Source organism: Ovis canadensis, chromosome 13 (assembly GCF_042477335.2).
Source record: "Ovis canadensis isolate MfBH-ARS-UI-01 breed Bighorn chromosome 13, ARS-UI_OviCan_v2, whole genome shotgun sequence".
NCBI lineage: Eukaryota > Metazoa > Chordata > Mammalia > Artiodactyla > Bovidae > Ovis > Ovis canadensis.
Genome location: NC_091257.1, coordinates 27,502,325 through 27,520,045, shown reverse-complemented (window position 1 = coordinate 27,520,045; position 17,721 = coordinate 27,502,325). Strand labels below are relative to the sequence as shown.

Sequence of the window (17,721 nt, the reverse complement as noted above, 5' to 3'; positions counted from 1 at the left end):
AACTTAGTATGCACTGTTTAATAATAAATGTATTATTAAGGCAAAGACCACTGGGGTAAGGAATCATATTTCTCAAGTGATTCTCATATTTCTCAGGACTCCGCTGAATCCTGTGGGAGTTTCTCACTGGGCTTTAGGCTAAACCCACTCACCTCCACTAGGCTGGATTTTCTCAATGTAATTCTTGGCATCCGCAACCTGTGTTTTAGTAGCTGAGACTAAATCGTTTCTCCAGGTTCGAACATTGTGGTTGAAATCAACCACGGAGAAATGATCTTCAGTTCTCAGGTCATCCAAAATGGTCTTCATTGCTTCCACCGTCTATTTCGAGAGAGAATGGACAAGGGTCTTACTACATACTCTCTAAACCTAAGAAGAAATGAGGAAGCTCAATCATTCATCACTTTAAGCACTGTCTCAAGCTATAGTTCTCCCACAAACCTCATAAATCCACCTCTGTCGACACGGATCTAACACTCTCCTATTCCGTCCGAATGGACAGAATTGTCTGCATTTTGATACTGAAAGTTTTACTGTCTTGTTTTGTCATGCATGACCAGTCTCACCAACCTGACTTTACACTGAGAATCCTGAGCCTCAGATGTCCCATTTGTGGTGCCTGAAAATCAAATGTATTTCTCAAGTCCCTCTACTCAGCCTTCTCATGCATTAATTCCTGCTTCTCATCCTCAAACCACCAACACCTCCCTCTTCCTGTCTCAGCTGATGACCTGGAATCCTACTTCACTGAGAAATGGAAGTCATCAGAAGAAGATTTCTACAACCCCTGCCACCATAAACCTCCCCCCTGCCAGGATTTGTGCCCATACACTTTTCCCTGATGCCTGGTAATGCAGAGCTAGGAGAAGCATTTCTGCCTAATGCAAATCCATCCACTGGTGACCTAGGTTGGGCTCTGTCTCGGCTACTGGTGTCTGCCCTCTGCCTCTCCTGCATCATACATTTCACTCTATTGGTACATCTCCATATAATAACACTGTCATTTCTCATGCCTTTAGAAACCTTGAACGTATCCGTTTCCCCCATTTCTCAGTTTCCCTTTGCATTAAAATTCCTCAAAAGAATTGTAAGCACACTGTCTCCAAATCTTCTTTTCCTGTTCTCTCTGAAGCCTGCTCTGTTCAGGTTTTCACCATCATCCCTCCACTGAAACTATGCTCATCAAGGCTGTTGCTAAATCCAATGGACTCTTCTCATCTCATCAGACCCAATCTGAGCAGCATTTGGACCAACCGGTCACATCGCTGTCCTCATAAAACTTCCTCATCTTCTTCCAGAGCCTCAGCTGCTCTTGGTTTTCTCCTCCTCTCATTGGCTGCTTTTTCTTTTCTTTTCTTTTTAACTGTATGTATTTGTTGCGGCTGCACTGAGTATTAGTTGCAGCGCATGGGACCTTAGGTCTTCACTGCGGCATGTGGGATCTTCAGTTGCAGCGTGCAGGATACAGTTCCCTAACCAGAGATTGAAGCCCAGCCACCTGCAGTGGGAGCACGGAATCTTAGCCCCTGGGCCACAAGGAGAGTTGCTGGCGTGGTCTTCTTGGCTGATTCCTCCTCGTCTCCCCAAAGTATTCTAGTTACTGGGTAGTGTAAGGTTCACTCTCTGTTTTCTTCTCTTATCTAGACTTCCTCCTTGGTGTTCTCACCTGGTCTCATTGTTACGAGTATCTTCTACACACTGGTGGCTCCTAAGTGCATATCTCACTCAACACCTCACTTCTGAACTCCAGACCTGGAGAGCCAATAGCCTGCCTGATGTTTCATGTCCACTGGGTGTGTAACAGTTATCTCAAACTTCAGTGCTGAGCTGAGTGCCTGACACAAGGCAGGTGCTTAATAAATACTTGTTAAATGAGGGAAGGAAGGAAGAAATAAACTGTTGTATTAGGGCAGTGGTTCTCAAATGATAATTTTCTCCCCAGGGGACATTTGACAATGTCTGAAGACACTTTTGTAAATGTGGAGGGGGAGAAGACCACCTTCTTTCTCATTCCTTTTTTTTCACTTTGAATTTTATTTATTTATTTTAGCCATGCTGTGCCTTTGTTGCTGTGCGCAGGCTTTCTCTAGTTGCAGTTCGCAGGCTTAGTTGCCTCGCAGCACGTGGGATCTTCCCAGATCAGGGATCGAACCCATGTCTCCTGCACTGCAAGGCCGATTCTTAGCCATTCTTAGCCACTGGACCACCAGGGAAGCCCTCTGTGGCCATCTTTGACTGTCATGACCAGGAGGGTGAGTCCCATGGCATCTAGTGAATAGATGTTGCTAAACATCCTAGAGCGTACAGTGTGGTCCCCACGACACGGGTTCATCAGCCCCAAATGTCCCAAGTGCACTGCTGAGAACCTGGTGATAGAGGTAGGCAGGGCCAAGTCTTTGCCGTCTTTTGGATCCTAGAACAGTAGTGAACACTCGGGTGGTCATAAGTGGTTGTTGAATGAACAGAGATTCACTGGTTGGTTCACACTAGATGAATGGGTGGACTAGGAATGTCCTTGTTCGCAACTGCACCTACACCATTAACACTGAAGGGGCCAGGTGGAACTCCAAACTGGGAAGACATGAGACGGAATGAGCACCCTCAAGGAATTACAACATAATTAGAAAAACTGTGCATTAAGCATTTTCAAAGTTATTCATGCACAATGGCAAGATATCCGTCTAAAATGTCATGCAGGAGAACAAAAGGGATATGAGGCAGAAGCCTGAGCAGAGTGAGAAGAGGTTAGATGGAGGCGAAATTTTTCAAAAAGGCGAGTTTTGAGATAAATTTCTCCTGTTCAGAAGTCACCCAGCCTCTGTTCCTTTGTGAGCAGCCTGAACTAAGACTAGCTCTAGGGGGAAGGGGTCTCAAACCCCTGCACCGTCACGAGGGGATCAGAGAAGGCATGGAGTCCTGGGTACCACTGCAACCCAGGGCTACTCACCTGTTTCATTTTAATTCCCCACATTGAGCCACTAACGTCGATGACAAACAGGATGTTTTTGGGAATTGGATCCATGTTCTCAGGAGCAAAGAAGTGGACAAAATATCCATTAAATACCTGAAAAACAGGACATATTTGTGAGCCAAACCATTACCAGTGTTTGGCATGGAGGAGGATAAGGGTCTGGGGACTGAGAGGGGAGAGGAGACCACGGGGGGCAGGAGGCATGATGGTCGTAAAGAAGAGAACAGAGGCTTGGCTACGTCCATCTCTCCCTTCTTCCTGCGCCCGCTCCGTCCTTTCCTGAAAGGGCCCAGCCTCTCTGCAGTTTACCTCCCAGGGAAGTTCCCTGGGGCTTTATTCAACAAGAAACAGATCTTTGGCTCAGGCAGTGCTGGCCTCTGAGAATTGTTTGTACCCACCTGAAGTTCCCCAACCTTCTCCTCTCTGTTCACATCATACATCACCACCAGCTCGCCGTCCACCATCGTCTCTGAGCAGTTGAGGCATTTTCTCTGTTGTGCCACCGTGGGCTTGAAGGCAACATGTGCCTGGAAAGAGCAATGGTGTCAGACCCCGGTCTCTTCCCCCTCCCTGTCCGGGGGGAATACCTTTTCATGCACACAGGGGAGGTCCAGGGCCACTCTGCACCCAGGCAGCGCCAGTGGTCCTACCAGAGGCGCATCTAGCAGCCTGCGGCGCTGCTGGCCAGGCTTCGGCCCTTTATAAGAGACTCGAAGAATCCCTCCCTCCCCCTTACCCCCACCCCACGGAAGAAATGGCCACCAGCTCTAGAAAGAGTTGGCAAAAAGCTCTTAGAGGACTTTGACCCCTCCAAAGGTGGTTACTATTGGCCATTGAGGCAGAGAGAATTAAGCTGAGTATCTCTCGCAGTGATTAAGGAAAATTCTCTATATATTATGTGAAGACTGTCTTTTAGCTACCAGTCCAGTGGGTGACTTGGGGGGATGGGCTTCAAAATGGACAGACACTGGTCACAATGCAATGAAACAATTGGTTTCATTCTGTATGTCCTGTGGGAGGCCCAAGACTTTGCTCAGGGATCACAGTTCCTAAGTTCCCTGAGCTCAGCACCTGACAACTCTTCCATCCCCTAGAGCAGAGAGGGAGAGGAAAACCTGCAAACCAGTGGCCACTCAGACTCTGTCACGTCACTGCTTGTGGTACCTTCTGGTGTCCTTTAGATATAACGGGAACGCCATCAAAATGCCCATCAAATGTGTCCAGAACATGAAGAGATCTTAGTCCTTGAGGTTCAATAATCCACACATCTACCTAGAAGTGGGAAAGTTACTTAAAACATTAAAACATCTTTCAAGACTTTTTGAGCAAGAAGTATGATTATCAATTCTAAGTCCTCTGCTGCTCCCTTCCTCTCCAGATCTCCCAAAGATGACCTAGCATGGCTCCACCATCCCTTCGGCAAGTTCTTTAGATCCTGTGTGATATGATGCATCTCACCAGGGAGGCTGAAAGACCCTCTGGGCAACTCGGTGCTCCCTTTCTATTGCTCCATTCCTCTGGAATTTAATTCTCCTTCTTCTCCATCCCATTCTTATTTATAAGAAAATTTTACGTGATCCATTCATCCCTTTGAATCTTCTCCATCTACGGACAATTTTCAATCTGTCTGCTTCACCATCATCTGTGTCAAACAGAGACCAGGTGCATTGTGTTCTTCCCTGGGTTTCTTCCAGCCAGCCCTCCTCTGCCTCTTACACAAACATTCACATGATGTTAACAAGTTTAGAGCCAAGAAAAGAGCAGCTCAGTTCTCAAGGCAAGAGGTGAAGACTACAGCAGAAGTGAGCTCAAGTGGCCCTGCACAGGCACTGCTCTCTAGGTGATGAGAGTTGGGGTGCAACGGGGGGAACGTGGAGCAAAGACAACAAACTCAACCTTCGCTGACCTCCTGGTATTAGCCACCTATTTCCAGAAGTTCATCGCACTTAGAACCAAGGAATCTAAGATGGTACTCTTCACAGATGAGAAAGTTGAGGATCAGCATTAGTTGGAAGGTCAGTGTAGAGGGTTGAATGGTCCCCCCACCCCCACCCCCCACCAAAGGCATGTCTACATTAAATCTTTGGAAGCTGAAACTGCTACCTGATTTGGAAAAAGGATCTTTGCGGATACAGTAAAGGATCTTGAGATGTGATCATCCTGAACTACCCGGTGGGCCAGAAATCCATGACAAATATTCTTACGAGAGCAGAGGGACATTTGAGACACTCAGAGGAGGAGGCGACATAAGTAGGGAGACATGGGTCAGAATGACGGGCCATGAGGCCACAAGTCAAGGAATGCCACCTGCTTCCAGACCACGGAAGCAGCAAGGGACAGACCCTCCCCAAGAGCCCTGCCAACACCTTGACTTCAGTCCGCACCCCCAGAACTGTGTAAGAAGACATCTCTGTTGTCATAAGCCCCCTGTGTGCAATCATTTGCTACAGCAGCCACAGGAAATTGACACAGCAAATAAGGAGATGAGCTAGCCTTGAGATGTGTTAGGAAGTGGCACTTCCTTCCTCCAAACCCAGAGTCAATTGCCATACACCACCCTGTCCTGCAGTGTCAAGTGGCATGGAACACCACGGAGAGAAGATGAATGGAAAGCACAGATGGGGACCCAGCTCGAGGAGGGAGGGCTCACCTCCAGGTGCTTGGCCAGTCGTCCTGGCTTCAGGTGGACTCTGTGCTCGTAGGACCCCAGCTTCCTCCACTTCACTTCCTGGTAATGAAGTTCAAACTGCACCTTTGCTCCAGGGGCAATGCTCACTTCGGTTTTGAAGTCCTCCATATCCAGAGCTCTGCTCCTAAAGATGTGAGCCCGCCCCCATAAGTCATCACATGTCGAATCTACACAGAGGGCGTCCAGGCTGCCCTGGGCTAGCCGCCTGCTCATTGCTTAGGAGAACGAACGGTAGGTCCAGTAGAGAGAACGGCAACTTCTAGATGGATTTCCTTCCACTAGCCTGGGATTCCCCTCCCTTCTCCTACCTGATCTTTTTCTTGCAGAGCTTCTTATAGATCTGAGTGTCAGCTGCAAAGAGCCACTGGTTATTGATCCCCTGTTACCTGCCAGGAACTTGACACATATCACTGCTATTATAGCCGCTCTAAAAGATGGACACCAAGACCTTCATTTAGCAAGTGATGACAAATGAGGTTCATAAAGGGTAAGTAACCCTCTTGAGATCACATGCGAGTCAGTTGTAGGGTCGGAACGCAGTCCCAGTTTAGATGATCCAAAGGACAGCACACCTTTCCCCTACTGCTGGTGAGACTCATTCTAGGGGGATTCTTTACATTTTTAAAAGCCTTCATAAAGAAGACATCTGTTATTTCAAATTGAATATGTATTTCCAGCACTAATGCCTTACTTACTCCCGTACGCACCAAGTCCAGTGTGATCACTCATCTTGAAGTGTTTATGGTTTTAAAGAGAAAACAGCAGAGTTGTCAAATGAGGCTGATTTGAGCCTTAGGAGAAACAGTCAGCAATTTCAAAAAAAAATTTAAATGGTAAACAAGCAAGGTGAGATTGTGGGTAATCAGATCGTGTGGGATCAAGGAAGTACCACAAAGAAGCGACCTAGCAGAGGACGAGCTTCTCTGCCTTCCTGGGGGCTGGCTTGCTGTGCAGGGAATGGGCTTGAGCACAGGCAGCAATGGATGGGGACCCTGCCCTTACCTCACCAGTCCTGCCGTCTTGCCTTTCGCTCTCGCCTGTGCGTAGAGGGCTCGGCCCACGGTTTTCTCCTTAATAGAACTAGTAAAAGTTGTGCCATCCACAGTCCTAAAAAATGACAGAAGGCCCACAGTTGGTCTGAACAGAAGCACAATGAACAAACAAGCCAACAACCCAACCGGGTGGACTTAATGAATTATTTATCATTTTGCACCTGGAAGGAAACTTCAAGTAGAGAGACATTTGCAGGTTTCATAAAAGGAGTTTCTTTATCTGGTAGTGTGATTTAAGATAGATGAGGTAGCCTCCTGTACTAGAAGCTTTCTCTCCCATGTTGTTACTTGTGTTTAAGATGCTTCTTCCCCAGCATTCAAAGCAGCACTATTTACAACAGCCAAGACATGGAAGCAACCTAAGTGTCCACCAGCAGAGGACTGGATAAAGATGCGGTACAGATACACACTGGAATAGTGCTCAGCCATAAAAAAGAATGAAATAATGCCATTTGCAGTAATATGGATGGACTCAGAAATCATCAGACTAAGTGAAGTTAGTCAGAGAAACACAAACATCACATAATATTACTTAGATGTGGAATGCCCCCCAAAATTGATACAAACGAACTTATTTACAAAACAGAAACAAACTTTGCAAACAAACATATGGTTACCAAAGGGGAAATGTGAAGGGGAAGTGATAAATTAGGAGTCTGGGGTTAACACACACACACCACTATGTGTACAATAAGTGACAGTGAGCTACTGCACAGCACAGGGAACTTGACTCAATATTCTGTAATAACCTACATGGGGAAAGGATCCGCAAAAGGATGGGCATGTACAGCTGGATAACTGGGTCACTTTGCTGTACACCTGAAACTAACACATCGTGGGTCAACTATACTCCAAGGCAAAATTTCAAAAAATGTTTCTTCATTTTCCAGGTTCACCCTTTGGATTAAGGGTGGTTCTCCTGTGCATCCCTTTGGAATGACAAATGTGCCTAGGGCTGTGACTGGTAAACTAGCTCTCTGACTGACATGTGGTTTATAGGATCATTCTTCCATGTATTAAGGATCCTTCAAGATCCTTCCACCCTTCAAGGGTGGAAAAGAGCAAAGAAAGATGGGGAAAAGAGCAAAGAAAGATGGAGAAAAGTGCTGCTCGATCCCTGCCAAGTTTGTGTTTCTCTTTCTAACATCTCCCGGGGAGAACTCTGTCCTCTCTTGTCATCTCTGTCTCTACCTACCTTCCTTTTCACTTGCTGTCACCTAATCTGTCCTAACAATGATTAGTCAGAACAGTCTGATTAGAGTTTTTGAAGCAAAATAGAACATATGGCCTCTCCCTAAGGAAGTGGGAGATTACTGCCATAGAGACAGGCTTAAGGATGTTTTCACTCATTAGAAAACAAAAACAAATCCTTTGCAAATTCTGTTACTCTGAACAGAAGCAAATTATTGGGTCCCACCCCAAGATGACTCAATGTCCAGTGGGTCCACAACTCTGAAAGCTAGAACTCCTGGAATTGCTGACCACCAGCGTCCACTCTGGGCTTCCCTGGTAAATTACGTGGTGAAGAATTCACCTGCCAATGCAGGAGACTTGAGTTCAGTCCTTAGTTCAGGAAGATCCCCTGGAGGAGGAGATGGCAGACCTGTTCCAGTATTCTTGCCTGGGAAATCCCATGGACAAAGAAGCCTGGTGGGCTACAGTCCATAGGGTAGCAGAGAGTCAGATAAAACTTAGCAATTAAACAACAACAACAAAGATGCTGGGTACAGAGCCATGAAGAGTTGAGGCACTAAAGGTCCACTCTGAGAGGGGTTTGATCCTGTGAGCAGAGCATATCCAGTTTCCGGTTCTGAGTGGGAGTTACTCACATGGAGAAGTTGGAGATGAAGGCTCCTTTGGGAATCTGCACATCAAACACAACATTTTGAGGCTGTGGAGAGTGGTTCACCACTTTGGTCTGGATAACAGTGTTGGCCACTCGAGAAGTAATAGTAGACTGGACTTTATAACTATAAAGAGTCACTTGATCAACATCTTCCTGAAATCGGCAAGAAAAGACAACTGTACTCGGACAAACATGAGAGAACTTCAGTGCATATTTGATGATAATAGTGCAAAAAATTCTAAGGCATCATTAAGTATATAACTCAGCTTTTACTAAGCGTTCTCCTAAATTCTTGGGATATCCTGCAGGCAGAAGCTCGCTCTTGTTTTAAGAAATCTTGAGATGCCTCTCCAGCGCTGTGAGTCTATTAACACTGATTCTGAAAGTTAGACTATGAGGAGGAAATGGTTGTGGGGAAGCAAGATTGGATTATGAAAGTGCAGGAAATAACTCTGAATACAGGGCCAGAGGGCAGGAAAGGATGTGGGTGTGCAGTGTAGAAAGGGGACCCAGGCTCTTCCTGGGGTACAGTGGGGTGGAACACACAGGCGGTCCCCAAAGCCCCACACTGCTACCTACCTTCTTGAACCTCATCTATTGCAATTTCACCTTTTCCCAGTCCTCCTGTTGTTTCCCCAATCAAAACAAACTATGAGATATAGTTTGACAGGAGAGCTAGGCTTCCCTGGTGGCTCAGACAGTAAAGAACCTGCCTGCAATGTGGGAGACTCGGGTTCAATCTGGATCGGGAAAATCTCCTGGAGAAGAGAATGGCTACCCACTCCAGTATTCTTGCCTGAGAATCCTGTGGACAGGGGAGCCTGACGGGCTACAGTCCATGGGGTCACAAAGAGTTGGACACAACTGAAGCAACTTAGCACGCACGCGTGAGAGTGCTGATGGGTATGAGTGAAGAACAGAACATCTTGCAAGGAGCATTTTGATGCGGTGACTCGTCCAGCACTCTGGACCTGGTTCCCAACCCTTCTCTATTGATTTAAGGCAGTTCCAGTATCCATATGCTCAAAGATAAAGCACTGAAAACATGCATCTCTTAAGAGGTGCCTCTAAACTGCCAGGATTGTGGCAGTGATGGGACCCACTGGTTTCTGCTTTGTTTTTCAAAGCATTTTACTTATTTCAATGAATTGAAGTCACTCAGTTGTGTCTGACTCTTTGCGACCTGTGGACTATAGCCCACCAAGCTCCTCTGTCCATGGGATTCTCCAGGCAAGAATACTGGAATGGGTTGCCATTTCCTTCTCCAGCGGATCTTCCCGACCCAGGGATCAAACCCAGGTCTCCCACATTGCAGGCAGATGCTTTAGCCTCTGCACCACCAGGGAAGCCCATACTAGGTGTCATTTTCCCCAAACATCGTCATCCAAGATTAAATCTTTCAACTTGTTAACATCCAGCTCACCTCAAGCAAAGATAAAACCCAGGCTAAGCTGTTTGTCCTTCCTCCCCCTTAACCCAGAGCTTCTCACAGCTGCTGTCCGTTCAGACCATGAAGCCAAGGAAACAACTTTCCTTTTGATGTCTTCCTGCCACAGGAGGAGCTACAGTAAGCCCCTACATACATACGGACCTTCAAGGTGCAGCTGCAAATTTTCAAAGATGCGAAAGAGCATCTGGTTCCAGCAAGGAACTGGAACGTGCACCATCAACATCAGACATGAGTGAAACCGCAGCTTGCCCTCTGTCTCTTACTGCTGACGGCCCTTCAGCCCCACCGTCTGCCACCCCCTCTCCCTCCTCCATCAGTAACTCCTCGGTCCTGTTCACTCCATGCCAGTCCCTGTATGCCAGCAGTTGCGCTGGACTACTGTACTTCTCAAGGTACTGTACTGTCCGATTAAAAATGGTCTTTATGTTTTTGTGTCAGTCTTTTTATGTATTCTTTGTATGAAAGGTATTCTAAACCTACGACAGTACAGCCACATATAGCCGATTGTGTTGGTTGTGTGCTTAGGTTAACTTTGTTGGACGTACTCACTCTTGGAATGGGACTTGTTTGTATGTAGGGGACTTAACAATACACCAGACGGCTCAGGGAATCGGGCCATTTCGTGTTTAAGAGTGCCTTTTCCACACTCACTAAAGCTGTTAGGTGTCCTATTTTAAATCAAAGCCATTATATTGGAATCAATATACAGTTTATATTCTTAAAAAAAAACAAAAACCTGTGCTGTGGGCAAAACTTGCCAAAGTAAAGAGAAGGGACGTTTTCAGCTCCTGGGGACATCTCTCCTGGTTGCTTACGCACTCCACCCTCTCATACTGAATTTTAGACACACTTCCAAACAGAATTGGGCAAACAGGTATTTCGAAAGTCAGGTAAACGCTCTTGGTGCAGAAGAAAAAAGGCAGCCGTATTGATTTCTCGATAATAGGTAACAGAAAAGTCATTCAGACATCAATTTTTAACAAAATCAAGGTACACTTACCATCCTTTCTCCAGATTCTCCAGAAATACTTCTCTGTGAAAGGAAGTTGGATAAAATCATTCTTCAGAAGCGTGTTGCTTACTACCTTGACGGCAAAAACTGTTTTCTCCCAGTCAAGAAATATTTTATCCTTCCATACTGAACTCTGATTGATTCACTGGAACCGAGACATAACTATCAAATATTCTTAAATGCTAGTTTCCCCCTGGGGTACTACCATAAGTGTCTCAGTGTCTCGGCTGTCTTTTGGTGGTATGCCCATCATTCTCTGATACAATGTTAAAACCAATGTTTTTAAATGAAAATATTCAACTGAGCTCATGTTGAGTAGCACAGAGCACCTTTATCCTGTAAAAACCACCTCATTAATTCAAATAAAAACACCTGTTTGTCTGAGTGTTTTCATAGCAGCAAAATTCCTTCCTTCAAACCCAGATGGGAAAGCATGTTTGTCTCTTCCATTAGACGCAGCAACACGGGAGCTGAAATGCATGCGTCTTCTCCTTGGTGTAGCCCCTGAGTTAAACATGGTAATTGGCAGATGGAAAATCCTGTATTCTAACTGCCGTGCTACAGATTTATCCACATGAATGACTGTCCTGTGGCATGGAAAGCGGGCTGGCTTTAGAGTGATGGGTGAGCATTTAATGTCAGATAGATTTAAAGTAATAATTCAGGTGTGGGTTAGTAGAGCTTAGCTTGCCTGCTTTGGGGTGAGCTGAAATTTTCAGGAGTGTAATATGACATAGTAAGGCCAATGGTTGCCTTCTTTCTAGACTTTATTTTTTTAACTGAAGCAAGGTTGATTTACAGCGTTGTGTTAGTTTCAGATGTACAGCAAAGTGATTCAGTCATTTCTACGTGTCTATTTTTTGTCAGATTATTTTCCCTTATAGGTTATTACAAAACACTGAGTATATTTCTCTGTGCTATATAAGTCTTTGCTGGTTATCTATTTTCTTTTTTGGCCATGCTGCTCGGCTTCCAGGATCTTAGTTCCCCAACAAGGGATTGAACCCGTGCCCTCTGCAGTGGAAGAACAGAGTGCTAACCAGCAGACAGCCAGGGAATTCCTGGCCATCTATTTTCTATACAGTAGTGTGTATCTGTCAATCCCAACCTCCTAACTTATCCCTCTCCCCCTTTTCTCTTTGGTAACTATGAGTTTGTTTTCTATGTCCATGGGTCTTTTTCAGATCTTTGAATGCAATTCTCAATAGCTCTTTAAGTTTTGTCTTTTAGATGAAGACCCTGACATGAGGATTTACCTATGGGGTTTCTTTTTTATTCTCTTAAATCTTTTTGATGTGGACCACTTTTAAAGTCTTTATTGAATTTGTTATAATATTCTTCTGTATTGTGTTTTGGTTTTTTGGCCACAAGCCATGTGTGGTCTTAGCTCCTGGGCCAGGGATTGAGCCCACGCTCCCTGCGCTGGAAGGTGCAATCTTAACAACTGGAGACGGCCTTCAGAGTGGACGGGTTCCCTGTGCTCTCTGAGCGGCTCCCCAAGACAGTAGTGACCGTGACCAGTGGGGTAGCATGTGTGGCCCCACGAGGAGGCCACAAAAAATGTCCTCCTAGGAGGAAATCCTTCCATATATGACAGTAAAACCATCCCATAATCTTAAGCTTTGAAGAAAACACGTAGCCACGTATAGTTTAAGTGAACAACATGACCACTGCATTCAGAGATGGACAGTCGTGTGGAGGTTTCCTTTCATTTCAGCTGAACTGTGTTTCTCCCGAGTATAATACTACTGGACTCTTTGCTGCTAAGAAAAACAAGCTCCTGAGAAAATGTAGCAAAAAGCGTCTCAGTCCTTTTCCTATTTTTTCATTCATGATCTCTTGCACTTATTTTCCCTTTCGGAACTGAGGTCTACTGTACCTGATACCTCCGATTCTCTGGCACAAACTGGAATTTGCCTGGAGCCGACTCCGCAAGGTCTCCATAGCCTGCAAACTTAAATCAGGATGTGTATTTCCATCAGTGAAAAAAGGCAGCTGGTGACAGGCAAAAAGTATTTAATATATTATTTTTTCTTGTTTTCTATATTTCTGCGCAATCTCATTTTTAATATGTCTTTTTTAAAAAAATTAATAGCTGATTTGCAATGTTTCCGGTGTGTAACAGTGATTCAGTTATATATCCACACATATACAGATTCTTTTCCATTATAAGTTTCTGCTGCTGCTAAGTTGGTTCAGTCATGTCCGACTCTGTGCAACCCCAGAGACGGCAGCCCACCAGACTCCCCCGTCCCTGAGATTCTCCAGGCAAGAACACTGGAGAGGGTTGCCATTTCCTTCTCCAATGCATCAAAGTGAAAAGTGAACGTGAAGTCGCTCAGTCGTGTCCGACTCTTCGCAATCCCATGGACTGCAGCCTACCAGGCTCCTCCATCCATGAGATCTTCTAGGCAAGAGTACTGGAGTGGGGTGCCATTGCCTTCTCCAATTATAGGTTGAATATTACAATGTATTGAATATAGTTCTTATGCTATACAGTACGTCCTTGTTGTGTATTTTATACATAGTGTGTATCTGTTAATCCCCAACCCCTAATTTATCCCTCTCCCCTTTTCCCTTTGGTAACCAAAAGTTGTTTTCTCTGTCTGGTACAATGATTTCTTTAATCTATTTGTTTGCTGGTTATATCTCGGAGGTGAGTAACTAGGAGTTAACATCTCCAAGCTTGGTGGATCCAGGAATTCATTTTCTGCTTTGCCTGAAGATGACAGGGAGATACCTGGGGGAAGAGTTGCATAGCCAGAAGTGTCTAATAAGATGTTAGAAACGTCGATATGAAAGGAATACCAGTAAGTGACTGAAAAAGCACAAGCACCTTTGGAAATCTTGCCTCCAATTCCTGGCTCCATCACTGAGGCTTCCAACACACTCTGGTGGTTTCTAAAGTGTTGGAAAATATGATAATTTCTAGGCAGACAGTGATTTTTTTTTTCTTGCACATATGCCATCTTGTTCTTTGGCATTTGTGTACATAATCCACCCTGTAAGTATCACAAGCCGCTGCATCTTCCAGGATATTCCCAGAATACATGTAGCTTTTCTAGTATCAGAATAGCTCTTCTGTGCCTTTCAGTCCAAGACTTTCATCATGCTGAGGATGATCAAGTGTCTGAAGGGAATACCTTAAGCTCCTTGGAAATAATTCCTATACTCTGCCTGCTGCGTCATCCATCTTCCCCTTTAACAGGAACATTAAATGCCCTTAACTTGGAAATCACTGTTCACTTAGGTATGACAAACAACAGTTGGCTGTTCTGGGTCTTAGTTGCAGCATGCAAGATCTAGTTCCCTGACCAGGGATTGAACCCAGGGCCCGTGCGTTGGGAGCTTGGAATCCCAGCCACTGGGTCATCAGCTGTTTGTTGTTCAGTCACTAAGTCATGTCCGACTCTGCAACTGCATGGACTGCAGCACACGAGGCTTCCCTGTCTTTTACTATCTCCTGGAGTTTGCTCAGATTTATGGCCATTGAGTCAGTCGTGCCATCCAACCATCTCAACCTCTGCTGCCCGTCTCTCCTTTTGCCTTCAATCTTTCCCAGAATCAGGCTCTTTTCCAGTGAGTCGGGGAAGTCCCTCAACCAGAGTGCTTTGAAAATGACTTTTCTTATACTCTTACATAAAAGAATAACAATGGTATTTTATAATAATAGTTATGAGAGCTAATAATTATCAAGTTCTTGCTCAGGTTTGCACTGTGCTGGGTAGTTTACAAATGTCACTTAAACCTTATAACCATCCTTTGGATCGGATCAATTAATATCCCCAGTTTCTAAGATAGGGAGGGGCAGCTGTACTCCATAAATGCTACACTATGGGGCCAGCCCATGAACTCAGTTCTCATGAAAAGCCCATTAATGCTTTAAAGGGTAAATACACATTTGAGTAATTTCAACAGCGAACACTTCTACTCAGATGAACTTTATCATAAATTTCTAACCCTCTCAGGAAACAGTCCTTGAACAGCAACAGGTAACAGGCTTCCCTGGTGGCTCAGATGGTAAAGAATTCACCTGCAATGCAGGAGACCCAGGTTCAATCCCTGGGTCGGGAAAATCCCCTGGAGAAGGGAATGGCTACCCACTCCAGGATTCTTGCCTGGAGAATCCCATGGACACAGGAGGCTGGTGGGCCACGGTCCATGGGGTCACAAAGAGTCAGACACGACTGAGCGACACTGTATTTACCAAACTAACACAGGGGGCCTACAGCAAGGAGTCTTCTGGAAGTACTTACTTCTGAAAGTCCATTGGTGGGGATTTCAAAGCCTCTCGATTCAGAAAGGAAGAAGCAGAGGAAAAAGCACGTGAGCCCCTTCATCGCGCCGGGTGCCTCTGCCCAGCTCTCAGGCGGGGGCTCTGGGGAGGAGCCCAGGGTCCCCTGAACCACGATCAGACAGGGACGGCAGAGCAGTACAGTTGGACTTTAAAAAGAAGAAAAGAGAAGAGAGCTCTCAAACTTTGCTCCAAACAGGACAAATATTTGTTCTGGAGTTCAAACTTAAGCTCTAGGGGTGGATCAGATACCCAGAGGTTATTCAAACAGCTAAGCCAGAGGCAGTCCCTGGGCTGTGAGAGTATGTCAGGGTCAGATGAATGTGTGGTATTTTTTTTTCCCTTTCTGCTGATTTCTGTTCATCTTAAAATCAAAGAGATCTAAAGGTCAGTGCCATCCTCTTTGAAAGACCAGGTGAGGAACTTTCCCGAGAAACTGAGTCAGATGGGAAAAACCTAAAGTTAAAAAGTTTCTGGAAACAAAATCCTTTGGTTTAAGTGAAAGCAGGAGGAATTTAGGGAAAGGAGAAGAAGAAACCCCAGAGTTTCTGAGCAAAGCATTCATGAGCAGTGCTTTTTTCCCTCTCCCTTTGATTACCGAGAACCTATTTCTTGAAAGAACTGGGCGAGAAGCAGTGTGGGAGGCACGCCCTGCTGCGAGGAAGCTTCCGGAACATCTTTGATGAAGAGAACAGGGTCTGTTCCCACTGCTTCCGGTCAGCCTCACTCAGGTCGGTGGAAAATCAGCTCCCCCTAGTCCCAGAACCAGGGACAGCCCAGCCTGGAATCCCTTCCTGCTCACAGTCAGGAATCCTAGTAACACTGATGACTAGGGTTCATGAAGTTCTCTGTGGTATCGGTCTCTTTTACTTGCATTAACTTTAGCCCTTTACTTTTCAGCTATGAAAGAGCCATATCAGGTGCGTACTACATTTATCTCCATTCACAATGGAGGCAAAGAAGATTCGGTAATTGATTCCCCATCTCACAGTCAGCAAGTGGGGACTTGATTCAAGGTTGAGAATCAAAGTTCAGCAGGTCCCAGGAGAGGCACCCTGGGTTCCCTCCCTCGGATCGGGGTTCCGGGTGTGAATTTAGACTAAAATTTACCTGTGGTCCCCAAGCTGGGTGACCAGTCTATTTGATGAAACTTTTTCTTGAGCCTCTACTCCAGACATCTGCTTTCACACAGCCAGGCTGTGGACGTCAGTCTGCCCAGCTCCCATGTCTTTTCTGGCAGTTTCCTTTACCAGGATGGAACTACCGCCTTTCTGTCCAAAGTTGTTTGATCCAGCACCTGGTCAGAGAGCTGCTACTGAAATAATTTCTCTAAAAGTTCACTAACACAAGGGAACTTGCACCCCATGAAAACAGGAAGCCTGTGATGACCCGTGTGACCTGCGATATAGGGCTGTTTCTACTAGATCGGTACCGACCAGACTCGGCTGCTTTCCATGGACCTGACACTCACCTTGTGGATTGCAGTGAACCCAGGACAAACAGATCACTTTTTTGAGATTGTCTTCTGGTTTATTTTAAAGGGACATGGCTTAAAGTTTATTTCAAAAACAAGGCAAGTGGAAAGAGAAAATAACCATACCAAAGAAGATAAATTGACATTCAAATAATGCAAGATGACCTTTAAAAAACTACAAATTTGTGAAATCCAAGCACGTGCCCAAAATAACTGGGAGTGTTGCTTCAAATGTACTATAAATGCAAATGGATTACATTTATCTGGAAGATTATGAAGGGTTACTGATTTTTTTTTTTTAATGTTCAACTGTATGCTGTCTCTAAGATTTACATTTTATTTCCAAGGGACAAATGCAGACTGAAAGTTGAGATTGCATTAAAATCTATCTTATTTTTTCTAAATACTTGAAAATGGGGGTTACAAAGATGGTATCGGGTTAAGACAGACATTATAGCAAATAATAATAAAAGAAAGAGGAGAATTAAATCTAAGATTAGTAACTGTACACATCGTTGTGAAGTGCCTCTCTAGAAATTGTTCATCTAGCAAAACTAAAACCCTGTCCCCAGTAAACAATAATTCTCCATTCCGCCTTCCCCCAGCTCCTGGAAACCACCATTCAACTTGTCTTTTCTGTGAGTACGATTACCTTACATACCTCGTGTAAGTGGAATCATCCAATATTTGTCCTTTCGTGACTGGCTTATTTAACTTAGCATAACGTCCTCAAGATGTATTCATATTGTCATTTACGTCAGGATTTCCTTCTTTATTTATCAGACATCCCTGGCAGTCCAAGTGGTTAAGACTTTGCCTTCCAAAGTTGGTTCGATCTCCGGTCAGGGAGCTAAGATCCAAAAAAAAGACAAAACATCAAACAGAAGCAATATTGTAACAAATTCAATAAAGACATTTAAAAAATGGTCCACA

At 45.0% G+C, this 17,721-nt stretch overlaps 1 protein-coding gene and 1 long non-coding RNA gene across 3 annotated transcripts in view; one reads left to right on the top strand and one right to left on the bottom strand.

Annotated features, from left to right (window-relative positions):
• ITIH2 (inter-alpha-trypsin inhibitor heavy chain 2) overlaps positions 1-16,795 on the bottom strand; it is a 32,955-nt gene extending 16,160 nt beyond the window's left edge. Inside the window, exons 1-11 of one of the 2 annotated variants that reach the window (XM_069547186.1) lie at positions 16,425-16,795; positions 15,277-15,463; positions 12,900-12,974; positions 11,009-11,041; positions 8,542-8,711; positions 6,663-6,767; positions 5,622-5,784; positions 4,136-4,243; positions 3,370-3,498; positions 2,948-3,064; positions 153-321 (exon numbers count right to left, since the gene is read on the bottom strand). In XM_069547186.1, coding sequence (XP_069403287.1) covers positions 153-321; positions 2,948-3,064; positions 3,370-3,498; positions 4,136-4,243; positions 5,622-5,784; positions 6,663-6,767; positions 8,542-8,711; positions 11,009-11,041; positions 12,900-12,974; positions 15,277-15,463; positions 16,425-16,492 — 1,324 coding nt within the window. In that variant the 5' untranslated portion in view covers positions 16,493-16,795. Of the gene's footprint in view, positions 1-152; positions 322-2,947; positions 3,065-3,369; positions 3,499-4,135; positions 4,244-5,621; positions 5,785-6,662; positions 6,768-8,541; positions 8,712-11,008; positions 11,042-12,899; positions 12,975-15,276; positions 15,464-15,912; positions 16,073-16,424 lie in introns of those variants that run through there. The other variant, XM_069547187.1, reaches the window with a different exon arrangement.
• On the top strand, positions 15,568-17,287 carry LOC138417325 (uncharacterized). The gene is made up of 2 exons (XR_011248075.1): positions 15,568-16,045; positions 16,215-17,287. It is a non-coding gene; the product is annotated as an uncharacterized lncRNA (long non-coding RNA).
• The last annotated feature ends 434 nt before the right edge of the window (positions 17,288-17,721 follow it).